Below are 24,893 nucleotides of genomic sequence, written 5' to 3'. Positions count from 1 at the left end.
TTTGAGGTTATCAAACAATGTACAGAATGATCCCATTTATATTAAAATACATATGCATACATACATTTAAAGTCTGGAAGTAAATGTCAACTATTAATAATGGTTATCTCTTAGGTGTAGGATTGCATAGAGATTATTTTATGTAAAGTTTTTACAAAATTCATGTGGTATAAAAATATTTTTATTTTTAAATAATTAAATGAGCACAAATCAGAGAGAAATTCCGATTGGATGATCTATGACCACCTTAATGGTGAAGTGCGTCCCTCTTGTCCTCAGCTTCTGAATGCTGCTGATGAAGCGTGTGGTAGATGATAGTGACTGTTATGTTTGGAGAGGTGAAAGGAAGGAGGAAGGGGGCAGTTTGGAGAACTAAACACTCCACAGTCTCAAAGTAGTTCATGGAGTGAGGTTGGAGGGCTGGCGAGGGCATTGGGAAGAGCCTCCCAAGGAAGTGTGAGAGAAGAAAACACTACGTCAGCAACCAGGAAACTAGTAGACCAGGAAACCACTTGTCTGCATGCACTCAAGTTAAATAAGACGTGAGCAGGAGTTTGCAGCAAAGAAAGTACAGGTTTATTTCAGGAGTTGGCACCAAGCCCGAGACACAGGTGAGTTAGTGCTCTCCCAAACCTGACTCCCCATGGCCTCTAGCGGCGGCTGGTTAGATAGGGGAACATCATTAATCACGGTTACTATGGGAGTGGGGGTTGGGGGATCTACTGATTGGTCAGGACTAAAGCTAAGGGGACTTCAGGTCCTGATGTCAGTCATTGTTCTGTCCTGTTCCCAGGGGATGCGGTCCGTGGGGCAGTTCTGCTTTCATGTGTCTGGAGCTAAGGACATAACTGAGGCCAAGGTGTTATATTTGTTTGACTAAAAATTTAGTCTAGTTTGAGGTTTATTGTATCTTGGTCATGGTTGATAGACCTGAAGCTTTATTCTTAAGTGAGTTTGACATTGACCAGAACCCAATGTCCTAAGGGCTTAGTGATTAAAAGGAGCGGACATACAGTATATGCACAGGTAGGAGGGCCTGGGGGGCAGAACGGAAGTGGGTTCTATCAGGCTAAAGAAAGATAGCTTGGATTAAAGAAAAATTGCACACTAAAGAATGGCGGTTTGTGTGCAGTTACACTAGGAGTGGAAATGATTCACAATCAGCTCCAAGTGGACGTAGGGATTAGTTTTATATATTCACTCTCCTAAAATAAGCTCCTATGTAAACTGCTCAGAATTGCTTGAAAAGTATGAGAAGGTTCTGGCTGTGAAGGGCAGAGGCAGCCCCAACTCTTCTGCCAGCAAACAGGAGTTTCTTGTACCTATCCTAATATTTCCCAGCCATTTGGATTTGCCTTTGGACTAACTTGACAACATGTGAGCCCTGCTACAATCAGCCAGTCTGATATGATTCTATGAGCTAATGGCTTTGGCTGAGGTGATACCTCCCCACCCCTACTCCCAGGAACTGGAGTTTGGAGTTCTAGGTAACAAGCAGCAAGGATGAATTACTCAAACAAAGAAGCATAAGGCTCCCATGATCCATGGCTTGTGATTAATTTAGATGAGCTATGAGAAAGTATTCTTGATTGAATCCTGGACCTGTATAACCTCAAAAGGATCAGACAATTCAGTTTGTAATTTTTCAGATGAGAACACTGAAGCTTAGAGAAGTTATGTGACTTCCCCCAAGGCCACAAACTGTAGAGCCCTCATGAGAAGCCAGTCCACCTGATGTGGAATGATTTCCACTTTGCCATTCTACATCTTTGGCTACCACATTTCCAGCTGCAGGGTTTCAGAGTTTCAGCAGTTTGTAAAGAGTGATCTCCTATATCTTCACTCTAAACAGAGAATTGAAAATAAAGATGTAGCCCTGAACATTTTTACTGTAATGCTCAGTGTTGCTAATATCAGTAGTGTCTCAATGACATATAATCAATTGACATTTGTTCATTCATTCATTCAGTCATCAAAAATTTGTTGAGTATATACAATATGCCAGGCCCTGAAATAGGAGAAATGAAAACACACAGCAGTAGATAACCTAGCTATAATTTTCAGCCACACATCCCTATCCAGTCAATCTGGTCCTGCCCATTAGATTCCTGGCCCATGGTCTTGGCAACCATTGTACAGAGGATTAGCACATCACTGCTAAACAGTTTTCTGAAGACATTTGGCTATAGTCACTTGCGATCAGATCTTGGATGCAGCACTGGTAGATGGTGGTCTGATAGGAATCTCAGAAAGTCAGGAAGTATAGAAACTTTCACCTCTTGTATTTCATCTGCCTTGGAATCTTTGCATCCTTTATAGCCCTCGTGGTAAGTCCTGCCAGGTAGGAGGAGTTGCATCATCAATGAGACATCAAGATCCAGTCCTAACCCCTGGAACAATTATTCCACTGACTCAGCAAAGGTCCCAACTAGTTAATTTTTGGCAACAAATAAAGCATGACTATATGTCAGTAGATTCGCAAACTACAACGTGTTATGAACAGTGTACTTGTGAATGGGCTTTTCTTGTGTCAGAATGACAACCTGTGCGTGTCTTGAGGAGATGCGTGGGGAAGCCCCAAGGCAGGCTACCCCTGTTCCTGACCACTGACATCACTGGTTGCTCGTTGTGTTGTCAGCATCTCCGCACGTGCCAAGGAATCTGAGTCTAATGAGACTGCGGACTGAAGCCAGGGAGAGAGGTAAGCATCCTGTGTGCTGCCCTCTCATTTGTTTTCTGCAGTCCCTGAAATCAACTTCAACATACTGAAGACTAAACATCCTGTCTCCACCACAGAGTCACATTGTAACGAAAAAGTACAAACTGATATTTTTCTTTTTAAATCTGATTTGTTTAGAATAGCTTCTTTTCTGGGTAGACCTCTGACTTTTTCTTTTTCTTTGACTTTTCTATGGCACTTTTTTCCTGTGGGCGTGTGTTCCTCGCCAGCTCTCTCTCACCTCTGTTTTCTGTCACGTCCTTTCATGTCTCTGGTGATACTTCCAAAAGCTGTGTTTCAGGTGATGCTTTGCAATCTCAAATGAAAGATGGATACCTTTTGATATAGAAAGAGGGTCAAAGCTTCCTCTCCTATCTGCTCTTCACCTACTAAGTGCCCATGCATCCCTGTTTACCTCCACCTGTAGCCATCTAAATACAGGCTAAAATTCTCTATAACCATTTTCAAGAAAACTATAAAAGACATAAAAATATACTATTACATATGACATTTCCCAGAGGTTTCTCAAAAATGCCCTTTATTAACTTAAGAAAGTTCCCTTCTGGGACTAGTTTGCTAATGTTTTTGAGTTTCACATGCATACATTGAGATGTTATTAATGTGGTAAATTGCACAGGTAGAGATTCAGTGCTGAACTATCTTTGAATAAAAACTACTTTATTAGTTCATATGTACGAGGTCTGAAAATTAAGTTTGCGAACTTGTTGCAATGATGTTGCTAAACTTTTTTGATATCAGAGGGATTATTATTCATTTGAATTTGTACCAACTGGACAAACAGTTAACCAAGTTTACTATTTGGAAGTGCTGAAAAGGCTGCATGAAAAAAGTTAGACAAAAACGACCTGAACTTTTCACCAACAATTCATGACTCTTGCATCACGACAATGCACCAGCTCACATGACACTGTCTGTGAGGAAGGTTTTAGCCAGTAAACAAATAACTGTATTGGAACACCCTCCCTACTCACTTGATCTGGCCCCCAATGACTTCTTTCTTTACCCAAAGATAAAGGAAATATTGAAAGGAAGACATTTTGAGGACATTCAGGACATCAAGGGTAAACAACAACAGCTCTGATGGCCATTCCAGAAAAAGAGTTCCAAAATTGCTTTGAAGGGTGGACTAGGCACTGGCTTCTAAGGTGACCATAGTGATATTCAGCAATGAGGTATGTAGCACTTTTTCTAGGATGAGTTTGCGAACTTAATTGTCAGACTTGTATATATTAATAAACTGCTGGATTCAGTTTGCTAATATTTTATTTGGGATTTTTGCTACTATATTTATAATTAAGATTGATATATAATTCCTTGCATTTTTCTTATCTGCTTTAAATACTAACAACCTCCATAATACCCTCTTCTTCACGTGAGTTAGTCAGACATTTTAATCTATTGTAGAGAAAAAAATTATATCTTCATCCACCATAAGAAGAAGCCAATAGATAAAGTAAAATTAATTAGTAACCAAATCACAATGTAAGAATTATTGAAAAATAGGAAGGTAAATAATGAGAAGGAACATCTGAAAGGATTGAAAGTGGTTGTCTCTAGAAAAAAACAGTGATTAAACTGGGAACTGCTTGCTTTTGTTTTGTTTTGTTTGTTAAAATAATCTTTTCAGTGTTACTTTATTTAAAAACCATGCATGTGTATAACTTGGATAAAAGACAGAGGAAAAAAATTGAGTTCTCACAAAATTCAGAGACATTTATGCTTCAGAATCTATTTTGAAGTCTGTAACATCTTGTCTTAGGTGTGTTTTTTTTTCTCCAGTGAACACATATGGAAATCCTGGGTTGCTTTTTGCATCTAGTATATTTTGCACTTCCCTGTCTCTGAACACATGAGGTTTCCCCCTGACCCTGATGCATGGCCAAATATTGGCTTTCTCCCAAGCAAATGTTGGAAGACATTTTAAACCCCCTCCATTAGAAAGCACACAATAAAATCATCTTTATTTTAAAATGTCCTGTGAAGTATTTCTGAACTGGTGAGAGAATTCTGTAGAGGTCATGTGTTGGTTGATTAGGGTATTTGATTTGGGTTGTTTTGTTTTGCTCTGTTCTGGTTTTTGTTTGTTTTTGTTGTTGTTGTTGCTTGTTTGTTTGTTGGCATCTGTTTGAGTGAGAGGTCCTGTGGCTTTGCTTGGACAACTAGTTCAGAATACAGTGATGGCTGTTGGAGGGATCCTTGAGTGATGATGCTATCAGAAGACACACCCTAAGCCCAACCTGAGCTGACTGGGTAGGGCCAGCCCTTTATAGACACTGGTCCACCATCAGCTGTTCATGTCAAGGCTGACTCTGGAGAGGAGAGTGTATCTGCCACTTACAGGATTATTATTTTTAATCAGAATTCAGACTGGTGGAAGATAAGTTGAAAACCATTCATGACAAAAGTTGTTCTTTTTTGATTTATTGTTGTTTGCAATGAAAACGGATGGGTTTTTCCCATTAAAATAGTTAAAGCATTAGCTTTTTAGTTTTGTGGGATTTAAAAAATTACTGCTATTTGTTTTGTGTATTTGTTTTACTTTGTAACTAAGCCGGGAGGAGGTTATATTTTCTCTAAATTAAAATTTGCCTATTTACTCAGCATTTCAAATTCACTAGAGCAGACTGCTGTTTCCTCACCTCTGTTGTTGTTGTTATCATTAATACAGTTAAAAGAGTTTAAAGCAGTAGCTTTAGCTTGGTGGGGTACTTTTCATTGAGAATTGAGACCACAAATGGTTACCCTCTTGGAACTTGTGGGGAAAATTCTTAAAATCAGGATTTCAGACTCTTAGGATAAATGTGCCTCCTTCTGTTATTTGTTTTGCTTGTTAACATTTTTGAGGAGTTTCAGGCTAAACTTTAATTCTGAAGGCTGGCCAGCTATGGTATTGGAGGCTGTGACTGAGTTAAGGGGATAAATGCTAGGTAATACAAGAGGGATGATGAGGTTTGGGGAGTATATTGACATTCAGGTTCTGATTAGATTGGAGAAAGAGGAATTATAGTAGATGTGGCCATAGCTGTAGTTGATTGGATTAAAGTGTGGCAGGTTGGATTGTCTAACGGAAAAAGCAATTTGGTTTATGTTATGTCTAATAATCACATGAGGAGCCTGGAGAGAAGAGGGTATTGGTGACTTTGTGTATCTGTGGGTGTTAATGGCAGTGGGAGGTGCTAGAGGCTTTCTGTAGGAGATGACATTTGAGCTGATCTTGACGGCTGGCACAGTGGAGAGCAGAGTTTTCTAGGAAGTGTATGTCCAAAGGTAACAGTTATGAAAGGGTATCTTCTATTCAGGAACAGTGAAAAGTTCACTGTTGGCTGCTGCATGGAGTATTGGGAAATGTGGAGTATTGGGAACTGTGTGGGTATGGGTTCCACTATTGGAGACCTTGTAAGAAAAACAAAGGAGTCCAATTTGATGATAAAAGTAAGAGTTGGAGGAGAGTTTCAAGTAAAAGAGTAACATTATCAGGTTTACTTTTTATAAGGGTTACTGAGGATAGTGTATAGAAGATAGAAAAAATGAGATATAATGATGACAGGGCACCTATGAGGAAGCTTGAGGTGAAAAAAAAGGGTACAATTTCTGAATTAAGGCAAGTGATGGGAAAGGGGAGATGAAGGGCAATAGTCCAGAAAAAAACAAACAAACAAACAAACAAAAAACCTAGATTCTTCCCAAACTTAACAGCACAAAAACTGCATTCAATCTGGTTAGAGCTCTACTATCTAGCAGTTTCCCCCAAATATGTGTTCTGTGAAAAAAGGATTCTGAAGTCAGAAACCAAATTCAGAAACTCTGAGTTAAAGAAATTTAATAGCTTTTTCACTGTGAATCTTTAATATGCTTGTTTGCACTGTGACTCTCCAAGAGGGGTGTAGAGTGTTCTGTGCTTCCTAACTGTTTCGGATTATTAAATGTTCCTCCCTCTACAGAGTTTCTGTTAACATTTCTTGAAAGCAGTGCTTCCTGGGGCCCAGTTTGGAAACACTGGCTGTAAAAATAGATGCCAGTCTTCCAGCTTAGCCCCTTCTCATGGCAGTGATGCCTGGGGGCACTACTTCAGCAAGAAACCCTTCATTTCATGACGACACAAGGCACCTATGTGCCAAGAAGAAATATTGTGATACTACCACTCACCAAATTGGCCAAAAAAGAATCTAGGTTTTTTGTTTTTTGTTTTTTTTTCTGGATTACTGTCCTTCATCTCCCCTTTCCCACCACTTGTCTTAATTCAGAAATTGTGCTGTTTTTTTTTCACCTCAAGCTTCCTCATAGGTGCCCTGTCATCATTATATCTCATTCTTGTCTATCTTCTATACACTACCCTCAGTAACCCTTATAAAAAATAAACCTGACAATGTTACTCTTTCACTTGAAACTCTCCTCCAACTCTTACTTTTATCAACAAATTGGACTCCTTTGTTTTTCCTACAAGATCTCTAATAGTGGAACCCATACCCACACAGTTCCCAATACTCCACATGTCCCAATACTCCATACAGCAGCCAACCTGAGGAGATAGGTGCTTTCTCCTCCAGGGCCAGCCTTGTGGGGGGAGGGGCATTTTGCTCCCGGACTCTGTTTTCCTGTGGTCGACACACTGGAATCCAGGCCCAGGTCCACTGCAGGCCTGCTTTCTTAGTACTCTGACTCTTGGATGTCTGTGCTTGACAAGGTACAGAATACCGGGACAGGTAAGAGTTTGCTCTGTAGACCAATCCACTCCATGTGCAGCTCCCAAAACCTAGCCTTGCCCTGTCCAGTATGGGAGCTGTTAAGTCCGAGAATCTTTCACCCCTCAGAAAGACAGAGACACACACGATAATGCAAGTCACACAGCGAGGTTTATTTCCAGCTAGCTGGGGTCCCCGTCTCTGCCCGACGCAGCGGGTTTTAACAAGGACCCCTAGCCTACCAAGCTAGGGGTTTTTATAGCAGTTCTAAGGCACTTAGTAATTTCTAAAGTCTTAGGGAGTACAGGTTGTGCTATGCTTCAAAGAGTTTACAATAGATACCTTCAAAAGCTTCCATATCAGGAGACCAGGAGACAAAACATCTGGTCTCTATGCCCATATCTTGGAACTAACAGCAAGGCCATTAGGTAGTTACACCTGGCTAGTTAAATTTAAATTGACGGAAATAAAATTTAAAAGTCAATGCCTTGATGGCATTAGCCACATTTCAAGCGCTCAGCAGCCTTACATGGCCACATCCTGGTCAGCACAGCTGCAGAATCTTTCCGTCATTGCAGAAAGCTCTTTCGCATGTGCCGATCTACACCACTAATTAAACTGTTATTTTGGTCCCTTTCTAACTCACGTCATTTTTGATCACTGATACAGAATCCATGAATTAGCCCCAAAACTCACGGGCGTGGCTTCGGGCGTGCAGAGCGGGCGGAGCGGCGGGCATGGCCCAGTACAAGGGCACCATGCGCGAGGCCGGCCGGGCCATGCACCTGATCAAGAAGCGGGAAAAGCAGAAAGAGCAGATGGCCGTGCTGAAGCAGCGCATCGCCGAGGAGACCATCGTGAAGTCGAAAGTGGACAAGAAATTCTCGGCCCATTACGATGCCGTGGAGGCCGAGCTGAAGTCAAGCACAGTGGGTCTGGTGACGCTGAACGACATGAAGGCCAAGCAGGAGGCCCTGGTGAGGGAGCGCGAGAGGCAGCTGGCCCGCAGGGCGCAGCTGGAGGCGCGGAGGCTGCAGCAGGAGGCGCTGCGCGAGAGGGAGCGCAGGCGGGAGCGGAAGCGCCAGATCTGCAGCCTGTCCTTCACGCTCGACGAGGGCGCCGAGGGCGCGGAGGGCGGGGCGGCGGCGGAGCGGGCCCAGTGCGCGGAGGGTCCCCCGAGGAGGAAGAACCTGGGCAAGAATCCGGACGTGGACACCAGCTTCCTGCCCGACCGCGACCGCGAGGAGGAGGAAAACCGGCTGCGGGAGGAGCTGCGGCAGGAGTGGGAAGCGAGGCGCGAGCAGGTGAAGCGCGAGGAGATGGAGGTCACGTTCAGCTACTGGGACGGCTCGGGGCACCGGCGCACCGTGCGCATCCACAAGGGCGGCACAGTGCAGCAGTTCCTCAAGAAGGCCTTGCAGGGGCTGCGCCGGGACTTCGGCGAGCTGCGGGCGGCCGGCGTGGAGCAGCTCATGTACATCAAGGAGGACCTGATACTGCCCCACTACCACACCTTCTACGACTTCATCGTCGCCAAAGCCCGCGGCAAGAGCGGGCCGCTCTTCAACTTCGACGTGCACGACGACGTGCGGCTGCTGAGCGACGCCACCATGGAGAAGGACGAGTCGCACGCCGGCAAGGTGGTGCTGAGGAGCTGGTACGAGAAGAACAAGCACATCTTCCCCGCCAGCCGCTGGGAGCCCTATGACCCCGAGAAGAAGTGGGACAAGTACACGATCCGGTAGGGGTGGCGGCTCCTGCCCTGCCCCGCCCCTCCCGTCCTGCGCCGGGTCCACGCAGCCCTGGCATCCATCCCCCTGGTGTCCTCCTGCCCACACCAGGGCAGCGACAGCCAGCGTGGGACACTGTGCCCGGTAACTGACAGCTTAATTTGCTGACCTTAACATCTTCCTGGACATTTAATAAATTTAATAAAATAAAATGAAAATGTATGAAATGCAATAAAAATGAACTTTAATAAAAACCGAATTTGGTCATTGTATTGCTGACATTATTTTTGGTTTGTTTTGGTTTGAGGGAGCACTTTCAATGTTATGATGTGGCTCATTACCCGGCTCTGTCGAGCTATTTGGAACCATGACTACCTGACAAACAGGAGAATAAGAGGTGCATTTTCTGCTTGGGTCACAGTATAAGAGCTGGTGGTCATGAGTATGGACTTTGGAGCCAGACTGCCTGGGTTTGAGTCCCAATTCAGCTTCTTATTTGCTATGAAATTTGGGGCAAACCAATTGAACCTTTGTGCCTCAGTTTCCTCTCTTGTAAATGGGAATAATAATAGCACTTACCTCATAAAATCCTGTGAGGATTAAATGAGTTAATATTTGTAAAACATTTAGAACTCGATAAGTGTCTGCCATTATTATTATTACTATTATTATTATTATCTTGGTTAATTTATTTAAAGGACTGCTATGACTCATTTCAGGCCCATCTGAGGGCAAAGGTTGACATGCCCAACACTTTTTTCAGGTTAAGGGGAGTGGGGGTTGGGGTGTTTAGTCCCCTGCGTTAGCAGAACAGCAAGCTGGTGAGAATAGCCTCTGGGGTCAGGACACTGCTCTTCCTTTTGCCTCAAGCTCCAGTATGGCTTCACACAGTGCTATTACAGATCTTGTCCTTATTTAAAATTTGGTATTTTAGTTATTGTGGATTTCTTTGTGCTAACTTTGATTTTTTTAAAAATATTGCATTAAAAATTTATCTTTATTACTAAATTTTTGAGTGTTTCCACCACCACCCCTTACTTACCGCCCAAGGCAGATGCCTCTCTCACCTAATCCAAGTACCAACTTGGAGCGTGGAAGGACACCTCTTTTCTCAGACCTCTTGTCTCAACCCATAAACAAGAACTTCTAACGAATACTGGCCCTTTAGGGCCGTGGGCCCCAGCCATGGTTGCACCTTAGGATCATCTGAGAAGCTTTTCAACCTCCCAATTCCCAGGTCACACCCAGAGCCAGGATCTCAGCAGGTGGGACATAGTATCAGCATGTTTTGAAGCTCCCTAGGTATTCAGTGTGCAGTCAGTTTTGAGAACAAATATACTGAGACTGCCTTTTGTCTGTTTCTTACTAACTCCTCCCCTAAGATTCCATGCAAGGTCCGGGCCCAGAGTAGTGCTCAAGACAGGCTCAGGGGCCTTATCTCTTGGCTCTGATTTCCTTCAGTGGGGTGTGACATGGATGCTTACTATCCAGAGTGTGGTCTGTGGACCAGCAGCATCAGCACTTTGCAGCTTATTAGAAGAGCAGAGTCTCAGGTCCCATGCCAGACCTACTGAGTCAGAATGTGTGTTCCAACAAGATCCCCAGGTGATTCATAAGCACACTAAGATTTAAGAAACCTCTGGCTTGTTAGATATCTGCTCTGTAGTCTGCACTTCTAACATATCAGCTCAAGACCCAGACTTAGATGGTGCTAACAGTAGAAAGCCACATCTTTGGTTGCAAGTGTAAGTCATATTCTCTAACCCATCTTTAATTTTAAAATTTATGTGCTGATCGCAATCCAACTACTGCATCTATTTCTTAATTGGCTTGGTGTCACTTAGCCTTAGGCTCCATCACACATGACAAAAACCCCAAAGTAACTGTGGCTTAAGCAAGCCTATTTCTCTTACTCATAAAAATCTAGAGATAAATTTGAATAAAATCTAGGAGCCAGGCTGCTTCCTTCCATCTTGTTCTTTCATCAAAGTTGCCGCCATATCCACAGTTATGTCATAATTTATGACAGCAGCTCCAGCTTCAAGCATCACATCCACATCCCAGGAAGTAGAAGGGAAGTAAGGAGAGAAAGAAAGTCCAAAAGGACTGAAATGGCTTTGTCTTAAAGATTCCTGTAAACCAACAAACAATATTTTGCTTTAGATCCTTTTTTCTAGAACTTGGTTACTTGCCACACCTTGCTGCAAAAAAATGCTTGGAGATACAGTTTTGAGTTCAACTATGACCTCATTGAATTTCTACCTTCTGGGTCTGTCCATTTTATGATAGAGGGGTGTTGAAGTCTTCAACTGTGATAATGAGGCGAGCCTGGTAACAACTATACTATGGAAACACAATTCCAACTATGATAGTGGATTCATTTATTTAATTATCCTTGCAGTTCTCTCAGTTTTTGCTCACCTATTTTAATGCTCTGTTGTAAGCGCATACCTGTTAAGGATTGTTATATCTTCTTGAAGAATTGATCCTTTTATCATTATGTAATGCCCTTCTTTTTCCCTGATAACTTTCTTTCCTTTGAAATCTGCTCTGTCTGAAATTAATGTAGCTACTTCTGCTTTGTTTTGATTAGCATGGTATGTTTTTCTCTATTTACTTTTAATCTGTATGTGCCTTTATATTTAAAGTGGGTTTCTTGTAGATAACAAATAGTTGGGTTGTGCTTTTTGATCCACTCTACCAATCCTTCTTTTAGTTCGTGCATTTAGACCATGGGTGTCCAAACTGCGGCCCGCAGGCCAACTGCAGCCCACGATCCATTTTTTATTGGTCTGCAGCAAATTCCAAAAATATATTTAGTTTACTTAAATAAACCAGGTGAGGTAATATGTACTTCACCTCTAGTGAGGGGCCCGGCTGTTTGTGTATTTTACCGAATATGGCCCTTGGTGAAAAACGTTGAAAAAAGTTTGGACACCCCTGATTTAGACCATTGATATCTATAGTGATTATTGATGTAGTTGGATTAATACCTACCATATTTGTTACTGTTTTCTGTTTGTTGCCAATTTTTCTTTGTTTCTATTTTTGTCTTCCACTCTTTTTCTGCCTTTTGTGGTTTTAACCAAGCATTTTATGTAATTCCATTTTCATTCCCTTCTTAGAATATATTACACATTTTAAAAAAATTTTCTTAGTGCCTGCCCTAGAGTTTGCAATATATATTTACAACTAATACAAGTCCATTTTCAAATAATACTATATCACTTCACAGATAGTGTGAGTACCTTATAATAAAAAATAATCTCAATTCCTCCCTCTAGTTCCTTGTATCATTGCTGTTATTCATTTCACTTATATACGTAAACATACATAAGCATATACATGACATATACAGAAGTAAACATTTTTGAATACATTATTGCTATTATTTTGAACAAACTGTTATATGTTCAATCAATTAACAAGAAGAAAAATAAATTTTTTAACTTCACTTTCACTTATTTCTTCTTTGATGCTCTTTCTTTTTTTGTGTAGATTGGCGTTTCTATTCCATATCATTTTGTTTCTCTATCTCTAAAGAGCTTCTTTTAACATTTCTTGCAAGGCAGGTCTACTGGCATGTCTGTTCTGACACTTTTTGTCTTTAAATTGAATTTTTTGCCTTTGGTTTGCCTTGGAATTTTTCCTTGATAGTCAGACATGATACAGTAGGTAAAAGTCTTTTAGTGAGCCTGTAACCCTGAACTGTGAAATTCAGAAGTTTCTCAGTTTTCCCCCTTCTCCACTTAGGTGAAACAGGATGGCTACAGTGGTCTGGAATTGGGTATATCTCTTTTCCACGTGGAAGGCTAGAGCTGGCTGAAGTTGAGTGCATGCATACCTCTGAGATTTTTGCGGGTTCGTTTCCAGACCACCACAATAAAGCAAGTCGTAACCTTTTTCCTGGTGGAGAGTGTTGCCATCAACTTGCAAAACATGTAACATCTGTGAAATGCAATAAAAGGAGGTATGCATGTATTTTCCTTCCCCCAAGTCAGTTTGGCTCTGATAGTACCCCAGCAGGTTAGGCTTTGGTTAACTAATTTCTCCTGAGAGCAGGCCTTGTTAATAAGAACAGAGTGGTCTACTGCATTTCAAAATGGTTTCTTTTCCCTCCCTATGCTGGAAGCAAGAAGAGATTTTTCTCCGATACTAACTGTGGGAAACTGGTCAATCTCCTAGAGGTAAAACTCACAAAATGATGGCCCACCACCATGACTGTCCCCTGGAGTTTCTATCTCGCAGAGTTGTCTACATTGAGCCTCCAGCAATTTGTTCCAATTTCTGTGTTCCAGCACTGGTTCCTTCACAGATTTCTGTTCATGAGTTCCTGCTGTGGTAAGTCAGATACTCTGTATCCATCTGCCTGTCTCTCCAATTTGCGGGGAGGAAGTTTGCTCTGTGACCTTACTTTTCTGACCACTGTAAGAAGAGTTGTTGATTTTTCAGTTTGTTTGACTTTTTACTTGTTGTTAGGATGGAGTGGCAGCTTCTAAGTTCCTTACATGCCACACCAAAAACTAGAAGTTCCCCACCAATATTTAGAAGCATTGAGCATTCTAATAAGTTCAGCCTCTTGAAAACAGACCTCGTGCAGTCTTCCTACCGGCTCCAGTCAGGGTTGGTTTCTCTCTGTGATTGATGCATGGCTGACTTCTGCAATTGCCCTGCACCGTTATCCTGGGACTCCCCTCCATCTCCCTTGTATGTTATACCACATTTCCTGTAGTTTGAGTCTTCTTGTCTTCTTCTTTCTTGATTTACTTCCTCTTTTTGATGGCGCACATCCTCCCATTGCTTTATGATTAAGGCTACTTGTGAAGTATTAGTTTTCAGAGTTTGAATGTTTAAAATTTTCTTCGTTTTACCCTCCTATATGATTGAAAGGTTGGTAACTGGAAATCACTTTCTGTCAAAATATTAAAGGCCATAGTCTTATAATAGATAGGTACAAAAGTAATTGTGGTTTTAGCAATTAATATTTTTAACCATTTAAGCTGCGATTACTTTTGCACCCGCCTAATAGTTTCTTGACTATTCCAATGAATGCATTTAGCAGAAACTCAAGTTTAGGAGTAGTGACATCAAACCCAGGAACACCATCCCAGACCCTCCACAGAGGAGTGGCTGAGACCAGTTTCCCTCCCCTTTTTCACCCCTCACTTCCTCTCCATGTTCAAGCTGCTCTGCTATACCTGTCCAGCACCCATTAAAGAGGGCTCCTTCTCAAAGGGAGGAACCCTCCTTTGTTGAGCCATCTGATTTCACAGTCCCCTCCCCATGAGGTCTTCACCCAAATGTATGGTCTCCCCAACCCTCCTAATTTTCCACAGCATTTTGTATTTATCATATATTCTGTATTGTGTTATACTTCCCCCTCATCTCTGTGTGTTCCTTTGTAAACTTCTTAAGCCCAGGGATCAAGGCTTTATAATTCCTGTCTTCCCAGAATGCTTAGACCACAGAAAGTGTTTGTTTAATTAACTTGGATGAAATGAAATTTCCTCTAGGGTACCCTAACCATAACAAGTGCACATGCCCAGACCTCAGCTGGCCCCCAGTTTTTCTAGATGTAATTCAAGGCTGAAGTAAACAGGATGCATGGGCCATCATTTTAGAGACTCTGATACAAATGAATTCAGGGGAAAGTTATTACCTTCTCAGGTCGTACTAATGACTCCACAGAACGCAAGATACAGCTCATCTCCCTCTTACTCCAAGCTAACAGCACGGGGTCACACTTGTCTTAGTGCCACCTCTGAGATGAAGTCTGTTTTCTTACTGAAGGACTCTTATTTCAACATCCACTCTTATTAGTCTATGTATTATCGGCCAACTGCCCATTCTTCAGCTTGTAAAACCTTGTAACAAACTATCCAAATAAGAGCTAACACATACTATATGCCAGGAACTGTTCTAAGCTCTTCACATACTTTAGCTAATTTGATCCTTATGAGGATCCTATTAGGCAGGTTCTGCTATTCGCACTTTACAGATGAGAAGCAGAGAGGCTTAAGTTATACAGCTCGTAAGGATAGAGTTGGGATTCAAAACACTGCACTTCACTGCCTCCGATTTTGTACAAAGCACTGGGTTTTGATTGGTGGTTCAACCATTTTGATGACTGTGGGTAACTCTCTGGTGTGGAAATGCTATTTTTTTCTGCCAGGCATATATTTTCTAATTTCCTTTTGGGGGACCACTGTGTCACCCCTACTCTTACTCTGTGTGGAGCAGGTATAACTATACCATCTCTTGGGCCTAGCAATCTGCTATGTCATTTTCCTGGCCATTGTGGCTGGTTCAGGGACGAGAATGACCTGGGCCAGGGGAAACAGATAAACACTGGGAATTTTGTGGGACTAATTGGCAAATAGAAGCTCTCCTCTGGGGTCACAACTCATAGGATGATGTGTCCAAAGCCTTCAGAGGTGCCACATGGAGATGGTGCAGAGGGAGATATCAGTTCTTGGTGACATGGCTTGAGCGCCCTGGATATCCCTGTGCCAGGAGTCCTAGACTTCACCCCTAGTGCTCTAGTAGGCCATCAGGAAGCCATGAGATGGGGGCACCCCCGCAAGTACTAGATGACACCCAGCCTGCGGCACAGTTTCCTCGTGTGGCCATTGCAGTGCCCAGCTCACTACTCCTTTTCTTAGGAAGCAGCAGGGTTTCAAGTAATGTGGGCCTCCCATCCTCAGTCCAGTTCTAGAAAGTTGGTCCTCTTGGGGGAGTAGAAATATCCTCCCTTTTATATTAAAGTCCTGACTTCTATGAAGTAGAATTTCTGTTCCAACTACCTTAAAGCAGAGTTCAGAATTTTTGGAAATAGTTTTTATGCTCATGGTCTCCCCCACTAGACAGACACAGGCACACACACACACACTCAAGGCGCTTGTCCAAGCTCAAAATTCCTAGTTCCTTCCAGTGCTCGGCACATGAGAGACCCAATTTGCAGACCCTGTGGCAGCCCAAGAATCCCTGCTCAAGGGGATTTGAGAAGCACCGAGCTGAAAAGGGGAAGAACACCGCCCCATAGCATAGCCCTTTCCTTCAAGTTCCCAAACTCCCACCACAGATGTTGCTTTGCTTAGATTTGCACATTTATTTACTCATTAATCAAGTAGCTACTGAGTGCCTCCCACTTGCCAGGCACTGTGCTAGAATGACAGTGAGCAAGCTGCAGACCCCGCTCTCTGATGGGCAAAGTGGAGTGGCAGCATGCATACAGAGGCCACACCCCACAAGGGAGGCTTCCCAGGGGGCTTCAGGTTGAGGGAGAAATCTGAGCAATGAGCATGAATCAGGCCAGTGAAAGGAAAGGTGTGGAGAGGAGAGACCTGGGTACTGCAAACAATGCAGCCTGGTTTAGGGGTCACTTGCAGGAGGTGGGGCTGGAAAGATAGCTGAGCAGAGTGCAGACTCTGAGGAGCCTGGCTGCCTTAGTCTGCCTGGGCTGTCATAACAAACACCACAGAAGGGGTGGTGTAAACAACAGACATTTATTTCTCACAATTTTGGAGGCTGGAAAGTCCAAGATCAAGGTGCTGGCCAATTTGATTCCTGCTGAGAACCTCTTCCTGGTTTTAGGTGGCCATCATCTGTGTCCTCACATGACCTCTTCCTTGACTGTGGAGTGAGAAGGAGGGAGGGGAGAAGAAGAGGGAGAAGCAGAAGGAGAGAGGAGCGAGGAGAGAGAGAGAGAGAGAAAGAGGCTAGAAAGCTAGCATATGACAAGATACAACATCCATTTATGATTAAAACACTTAATAAAATAGGTATAGAAGGAAAATACCTTAACATAATAAAGGCCATATATGACAAGCCCTCAGCTAATCTTATAATTAATGGTGAAAAACTGAAGCCCTTTGCTCTACGTTCAGGAACACGACAGGGATGTCCCCTATCACCTCTGCTTTTCAACATAGTGTTGGAAGTCCTTGCCAGAGCAATCAGGCAAGAGAAAGAAATAAAAGGCATCCAAATTGGGAATGAAGAAGTTAAATTATCACTCTTTGCAGATGACATGATGCTATATATAGAAAACCCTAAAGACTCCACCAAAAAGCTATTAGAAACAATCAACGAATACAGTAAAGTTGCCAGCTACAAAATCAACGCACAAAAGTCCATTGCATTCCTATATACTAACAATGAAATCTCAGAAAAAGAAATACAAAAAACAATTCCTGTTGCAATTGCAGCAAAAAGAATAAAATACCTAGGAAAAAACTTAACCAAGGATGTGAAGGACCTATATGTTGAAAACTATAAGACATTTTTGAAAGAAATTGAAGAAGACACAAAGAAATGGAAAGACATTCCATGCTCATGGATTGGCAGAATCAACATAGTTAAAATGGCCAAATTACCCAAAGCAATCTACAGATTTAATGCAATCCCCATCAAAATCCCAACGGCATTTTTTAAAGAAATAGGACAAAAAATCATCAGATTTGTTTGGAACCACAAAAGACCCCGAATAGCCAAAGCAATCTTAAGAAAAAAGAACAATGCTGGAGGTATCACACTCCCTGACTTTAGCTTGTACTACAGGGTAACAATAATCAAAACAGCATGGTATTTGCAGAAAAACAGACACATAGACCAATGGAACAGAATTGAGAACGTAGAAATAAAACCACATAAATATGGACAGATAATTTTTGACAAAGAAGCAAAAAACATACAATGGAGGAAAGACAGCCTCTTCAATAAATGGTGCTCGGAGAATTGGATAGCCACATGCAAAAGAACGAAACTGGACTGCTATCTGTCACCATGTACCAAAATTAATTCAAAATGGATGAAAGACTTAAGCATAAGACCTGACACAATAAACTGCATAGAAAAAAACATAGGTACTAAACTTATGGACCTTGGGTTCAAAGAGCATTTTATGAATTTGACTCCAAAGGCAAGGGAAGTAAAAGCTAAAATAAACGAATGGGAATATATCAAACTTAAAAGCTTCTGCACAGCAAAAGAAACCATCGACAAAATAAAGAGGCAACCAACTGAATGGGAGAAGATTTTTGCAAACAGGGCCTCCGATAAGGGGCTAATATCCAAAATATACAAGGAACTCATGCAACTCAACAACAAAAAACAACCCAATTGAAAAATGGGCAGAGGACCTGAAGAGACATTTCTCCAAAGAGGACATACAAATGGCAAATAGACATATGAAAAAACGCTCAACATCACTAATCATCAGAGAAATGCAAATCAAAACCACAATGAGATATCACCTCACTCCAATCAGAATGGCTATCATTAACAAGACAAATAGTAACAAGTGTTGGAGAGGCTGTGGAGAAAATGGAACCCTCATGCACTGTTGGTGGGAATGCAGACTGGTGCAGCCATTATGGAAGGCAGTGTGGAGGTTCCTAAAAAAATCACGAATAGAATTACCATATGACCCAGCAATTCCACTCCTGGGTATCTACCAAAAAAATCTGAAAACATTTATCCATAAAGACACGTGTGCTCCAATGTTCGTTGCAGCTTTGTTTATGGTGGCCAAGACATGGAAACAACCAAAATGTCCTTCGATAGATGAATGGATAAAGAAGTTGTGGTATATATACACAATGGAATACTATTCAGTGGTAAGAAAAGATGATATAGCAACATTTGTGACAACATGGATGGATCTTGAGAGTATAATGCTAAGCGAAATCAGACAGAAAAAGCAGAGAACCATATGATTTCACTGATATGTGGTATATAAACCAAAAACAACAAAAGAACAAGACAAACAAATGAGAAAGAAAACCTCATAGACACAGACAATGGTTTAGTGGTTACCAGAGGATAAGGGGGATGGGGGGTGGGAGATGAGGGAAAGGGGGATCAAATATATGGTGATGGAAGGAGAACTGACTCTGGGTGGTGAACACACAATGGGATTTATAGATGATGTAATACAGAATTGTACACCTGAAATGTATGTAATTTCACTAACAATTGTCATCCCAATAAATTAAAAAAAAAAAGTTTAAATCTGAAAAAAAGAAAGCTAGCATATTAGCATATTCTGGTATATCTTCTGATAAGAGCACTAATCTCATCATGAAGCCTCCACCCTCATAACCTCATCTAACCCTAATTTTCTCCCAAAGATCTCATCTCCAAACACCTTCATGTTGGGGGTTGGGGCTTCAGCATTTGAATTTTGGGATAAATACAGTTCAGTCCACAGCACTGGCCAATGGCTGTCAGGGTTTGGGCCACAGAGCCCAGGGAAGGATTCTAAGCAGGGAGTGATAACTTATCCCCTGGACCCTGGGGATAGTGATAACCTATCCCCTATCCCCTGCCATGCAACATCAGGCAGAACAGAGCACTGGTGAGGCATGTAAATAGGAAAAAGGGCACTTTGGGTGCAGATTTGATCAGGTATTTCTATCTTCTGGAGTTTCCTAATAAAATGGAAAACTTGGAACAGTATTGCTCGGTACCATTACCAGTTAATAATGTATCTGGTGTGGGCTGGCAGCTGAGAGAACCCTGGGCTGGGGCATGGAATGGCACCCTAAGGGAAGGGCTGGGCAGCCTTGTTCCGCCTGCAACCTGTGCCTTGTTACACAAGGCTTGCTTGGGGGAGCCTCAGGGCACTAGGAAATGCTGAATTACAACATTGTCACAGCCACGTACACTATGAGAGAGTCCTCAGATGTTAGCCCGAAGGTGCCCTGGACAGCCAGCCCGGGAATCCCAAATGTTGCTCCACGGTGTTTTCAAAGTTCTGTAGAGAAATGAAACATTAAGATTTTTACAAAACTAAGTTTATTCTTTTTAAAGGAATATTTTTAAAGAAATTCCTTTTAAAGGAATCTTTTTTTTTTTTTTAAATTTTATTAAATTTAAGATTGTTCTTTTTGTACTTTCTTTGGGGGGTATCAAATGTTCTTTATAATGAAATTATACTCATTGTAGATGCTAAGCTTTTTTCATTAGCTTTCTTTGGCCACAATCAAAAAATGACTTCCCCATAGAAGTTCTTGTTGTGACTGGATCTCAATATCTGGGAACCCCAGAGTTAGTACAGAGTAGGAATGAGACCCAGAGCAGGGAAGTAACCTTTGTCCCAAGGTCACAGAGCTAGTTAGTGGCAAAACCAGTACTGGAATCAAAGAACACTGACGCCTGGGCTCCCTGCTACCCTCCTTAGGGCATTGGTGCGATATAAAGCTCACTGGATTTACCAACACTAGTATTGAATGAGACCTCTGAAGACCCATAAAACACATGAAGAGAATAAAGGTCTCATGTTGACATCAGACACTAAGGGGAGTCTATCAATTTTAGTCCTGAAATCATAACATCTAAAAAGCCTTATTTTCCCTCCCCTACCTCCTGTGTCCATTTGTTGGGTTACTGTGTTCCTTCTCTTTGCCATTGAGAAAGATCTTGGTTTATTTTCAGTTGCTTTTTGGGGGTGGACAAAACAATCTTCATGTAATGAGGGCAAAATGCTCTTATATAGGGTCAGGCTGAAAACTCCCCAACCTTGAACCTCTCCCTATAAAATCCCATGGGAGAAAGCCTCTGTACAGATGAGCTCTTGGGGATCATCACAAGATCTTCCATGTTCCTCAAAAACCCTAATTAATTGAGTTACTTAGGAAAATATTGATAGATGAACAGAACAGAACTTCAACTAGCCTAACACAAGCAGGTGCCACTATATTGAGGTGAAAGCCATCACAGGAGGTCTCACGGTCAGGGTCTCATTTGTGTTTTTTATGATTCCTCAGCATGAGGGACAGAATTTCTGCATTCCTAACTGAAGGATTGCAGCAAGAAAAGGCATTTCATATGGATTCATACATTTTCGCCAACTAAATGGATTGGTAAATGATATTAAGAACAAGAAGAAAAACCAGATGAAGAAAAATCAATCCTGTGCTGGAAATTCACAAACTTTCTGAAAAGTAACATATATATTTATATGAATTCATATTTTTACATATGTGTTCATATATGTACATTTGTGCATGTACATGGTATATGTGTGTCTCTCAGTATTCATATGTATTCACTGAGCTCTCCAGCAGAAACTTGAAATGCTCCTTCAGAGGTCTCAGGGATCACAAGGTACTGAGTGTATTTAATGTTGAGTAACAGTTATGGTAAATGAACTGGGGAAGCCACAGTCACTAGGAAGGTAGCACGATTTTATTCCCCACTTATGGGAGACAACCTCCAAGACAGCCCCAGTGATTCTTTTCTTTTGGTTTCACACCCTTGTGTAATGAGTAGCATTTTGATGAGATAACCGTGTGTAACACTTAAGACTGATTTATAAAAGGCATTGTACATTTTCCCCCACTTTCCTCTCTTGGATCACTCACTCTGAAGGAAGTCAGCTGACACTTCGTGAAAACACTCAGGCAACTATATGGAAAGGGCCACCTGATAAGGAATAAGAAACTAAGGTCTTCTGCTAGCAGCCAACAAAAACAGGGCAGCCATCTTGGAACCAGATCCTCCAGGCCAGTCAGACTTTCAGGTGACGGCAGTCTCTGCCCTGCATGACTGATCTGCCCTGCAAACATGACTGATCTCATGAGAAATCCAGAGCCATATATAACTAATAGAGATGTAGTAACTGAGACATAATTAACTTACCATAAAATACTTTCCTTTTAAATGCACAATTCAATGATTTTTAGTATATTCACAGAGTTGTGCAAACATTATCACAGTCTAATTTTCAAACATTTTCATTAATCCAAAAACAAACCCTATGCTCATCACCAGACACTCCCTACTCCCTCTCCACCCCAGCCCTAGGCAATCACTACTTACTTTTTATTTCTATCGACTTGCCTATTCTGGCCATTTTATGTCAATGCAATCATACAATATGAAGCTTTAAGTGTCTGGCTTCTGTCACTTAACATAATATTTTCAAGATTTATCCATGTTGTAGCTTGTATCATACTTCATTCCCTTTTATGGCCAAATAATATTTCATTGCATAGATATACCACATTTGTTTATCCATTCATTAGTTGATAGACATTTGAGTTTCCATTTTTTGTTTATTTGGCTTTTATGAATAATGCTGCTGTGAACATTTGTGTACAGGTTTTTGTGTAAACATACGTTTTCATTTCTCTTGAATATATACCTAAGAATGGAATTGCTAGGTCATATGGGAATCTATGTGTGTGATCTTTTGAGGAACTTCCAGGCTATTTTCCAAAGCAGCTGCACCATCTTATATTCCCACCAGCAGAGTTTGATTGTCTCAAATTCTCCACATACTCACCAATACATATTATAATGTCTTTTTATGATAGCCAAACTTGTATGTTGATGTGGTTAAGATTTGCATTTCCATGATAATTATTTATGTTGAACATCTTTTCTTATGATTACTGGCCATTTGTATCTCTGCCTTGTAAAAATATCTATTAAGATCCTTTACCCATTTTTAATTGTGTTACTAGCCTTTTTTTTTATTGAGTCTTTAAGAGTTCTTTATATACATTCCATATCAGATATATGATTTACAAGTATATTCTCACTCTCTCAATTACCATTCACTTTCTGGAAAGTATTATATGAGCACAAAAGTTTTTAATTTTAATGTAGCTCAATTTATCTGTTTTTTTTTCTTTTGTTGCTGGCTCTGTTGGTATCATATCTAAGAAATTATTGCCTAATCCAAAGTCACAGAGATTTACTCCTGTTTTCCTTTAAGAGTTTTATAGTTTCACCTCTTAGGCACCAAAGTGACAAAAATCATTTGACCATAGATATATGGGTTTATTTCTGGACTCTCAATTCTATTCCATTGATCTATAGATCTATCATTATACCAGTACTACACTGTGGCTTTGTAGTAAATGTGTAGGTAAGTACGTGTCTTCCAACTTTTCTTCATTTTCAAAGCAATGACTTTTCTTAGTTTTTAGTTTATCTGGGAATGTCTTCATTTTACCCTCATTTTTAAAAGATAGTTTTGTTGAACATAAGCTTTTTGATTAATAGTGTTTGTTTTTTCTTTTTTCTTCATATGGCCTCCATTGTTTTTGATGAGAAATCATTTGAGGATTAAGTCAGTTAATCTTATTAGGGTTCCCTTTGCATATTGTGTGTCATTTTGCTCTTGTGGCTTTCAAGATTGTGGCTTTGCTTATAGCTTTCAAGATTTTAACTATGATGTGTCTCCCTACTTTAATATTTAATCCTACTTAGAATTAATCGAGCTGCTTGGATGTGTAAATTAATTCTTTTCAACAAATTTGGAAAGTTTTCAGCCATTATTCCTTTGAATGTTTTTTTCTGTTCTTTTCTTGTTCCCTTCTCCTTCTGGTACACCCATTATGCACATATTGATGTGTTTAACAATGTCCTACATTTCTCTGAGACTCTATTTCTTTTTCATTTTTTTCCTCTTTGTTCTTCCCATAGCACAATTTCTATTTATTTGTCTTCTAGTTTGTTTATATTCTTTCTTATGCCATCCCAAAACTGTTGTTGAGTCCCTCTAGTGATTTTTCTAATTTCAGTTATTGTAATTTTCAGTTTTAGAGTTTCCACTTGGTTCTATTTTGTAACTTCTATCTCCGTATTTATTTTTTCTATTTCATAAGACATTGTCATCATACTTTCCTTTAATTCTTCAGACATAATGTCTTTTAGTTCTTTGAACATATTTATAACAGCTGCTTTGAAGTTTTTGTCTGTAATGTCTAACATTTGGGCCCCTTAAAGTTAGTTTTTATTGCCTGCTTTTTTTCCTGTGCATGGATAACACTTTCCTGTTTTGTTTTGTTGTTGTTTTTGCATGTTTCCTAATTTTTGTTGGACATATTAGGACATATTAGGTAAGTTTTTGTTGGACATATTAGGTACCATATTATAGCAACTCTTGATAAGAATTTTTCCCCTCCTGGGGATTGTTATTGTTTATTTGTGTAGTGATTTGGCTTGACTAGTTCAGTGAAATTTATTTATTTATTTTTATTTTTTTATCTTTTATTTTTGCATTGTGCAGCTTCTGATGTCTCTGCTCAAACTTTTTTCCTTAAATTTTATCTTTAAGCCTGGTTTTCTACAGGTCACTCCTGAGTCAGCATAGGTTATCAGTCAGCATCCAATTGGTCAAAAGTTGTGTTTATGCCTCCTGAAACAAGTTTATAAATTTGTCCCACATTCAACCAGGGCCTAGTAGCTCAGAAATTCCCTCTCCATTCACTTTTTGGAGGTCTTGGCATTGGAAATACACACAGAGTTCCTGACCACCAGGGATGACTGTGGGTTTAGCTGGGCTCTCTTTGACCGTCTTTTTCTTTGATCTCTTCATTAAACTTCTGGCTAGTCTGCCTCTATTGGTATCACACCCAGTTGTTAACCTCCACTAATTTCTAGTTGATTGCTCCATTGTTTTCAATGGAGCATAAATTGGGGCATAAATTGCTTCACAGTCTTATCCAATGAAAGTAAAACATTCTGTTGCTAGGCTTGAGGCTCACGCCAACCCTTCCCTGAGCAGAATTTCTGTGCTTTGGGTCAGGAGTCAGAGATGCAAGGGGATGGGGAAGTCTCTTTTCACCAGGTGCACCATGTGGATCCTCCTTCCTGAGCAGGAGCTGTGTGTGTATGTGTGTGTGTGTGTGTGTGGCGGGGAGCGGGGCGGGGGGGGTGGGGGGGGGAGGAGAGGGGAACTGGTGCCACTGACTAGCTCAACTGTTGACTAATATAGATTTTCCACAG

The 24,893-nt window shown here is 41.1% G+C and overlaps 1 protein-coding gene across 1 annotated transcript; it reads left to right on the top strand.

Moving 5' to 3' along the window:
* The first annotated feature begins 7,365 nt into the window (after nt 1-7,365).
* On the top strand, nt 7,366-9,424 carry FAM50B (family with sequence similarity 50 member B). The gene has a single exon (XM_019752354.3). The coding sequence runs from the start codon at nt 8,160-8,162 to the stop codon at nt 9,165-9,167; it is 1,008 nt and encodes a 335-aa protein (XP_019607913.2). The 5' UTR covers nt 7,366-8,159; the 3' UTR covers nt 9,168-9,424.
* Nucleotides 9,425-24,893: the final 15,469 nt, after the last annotated feature.

The sequence above is a fragment of the Rhinolophus sinicus genome, chromosome 14 (genome assembly GCF_057876585.1).
Source record: "Rhinolophus sinicus isolate RSI-liver-muscle chromosome 14, RSI-T2T, whole genome shotgun sequence".
Taxonomy (NCBI): domain Eukaryota; kingdom Metazoa; phylum Chordata; class Mammalia; order Chiroptera; family Rhinolophidae; genus Rhinolophus; species Rhinolophus sinicus.
The sequence above is the reverse complement of the archived record's forward strand: the minus strand, read 5'-3'. Positions and strand labels throughout refer to the sequence as shown.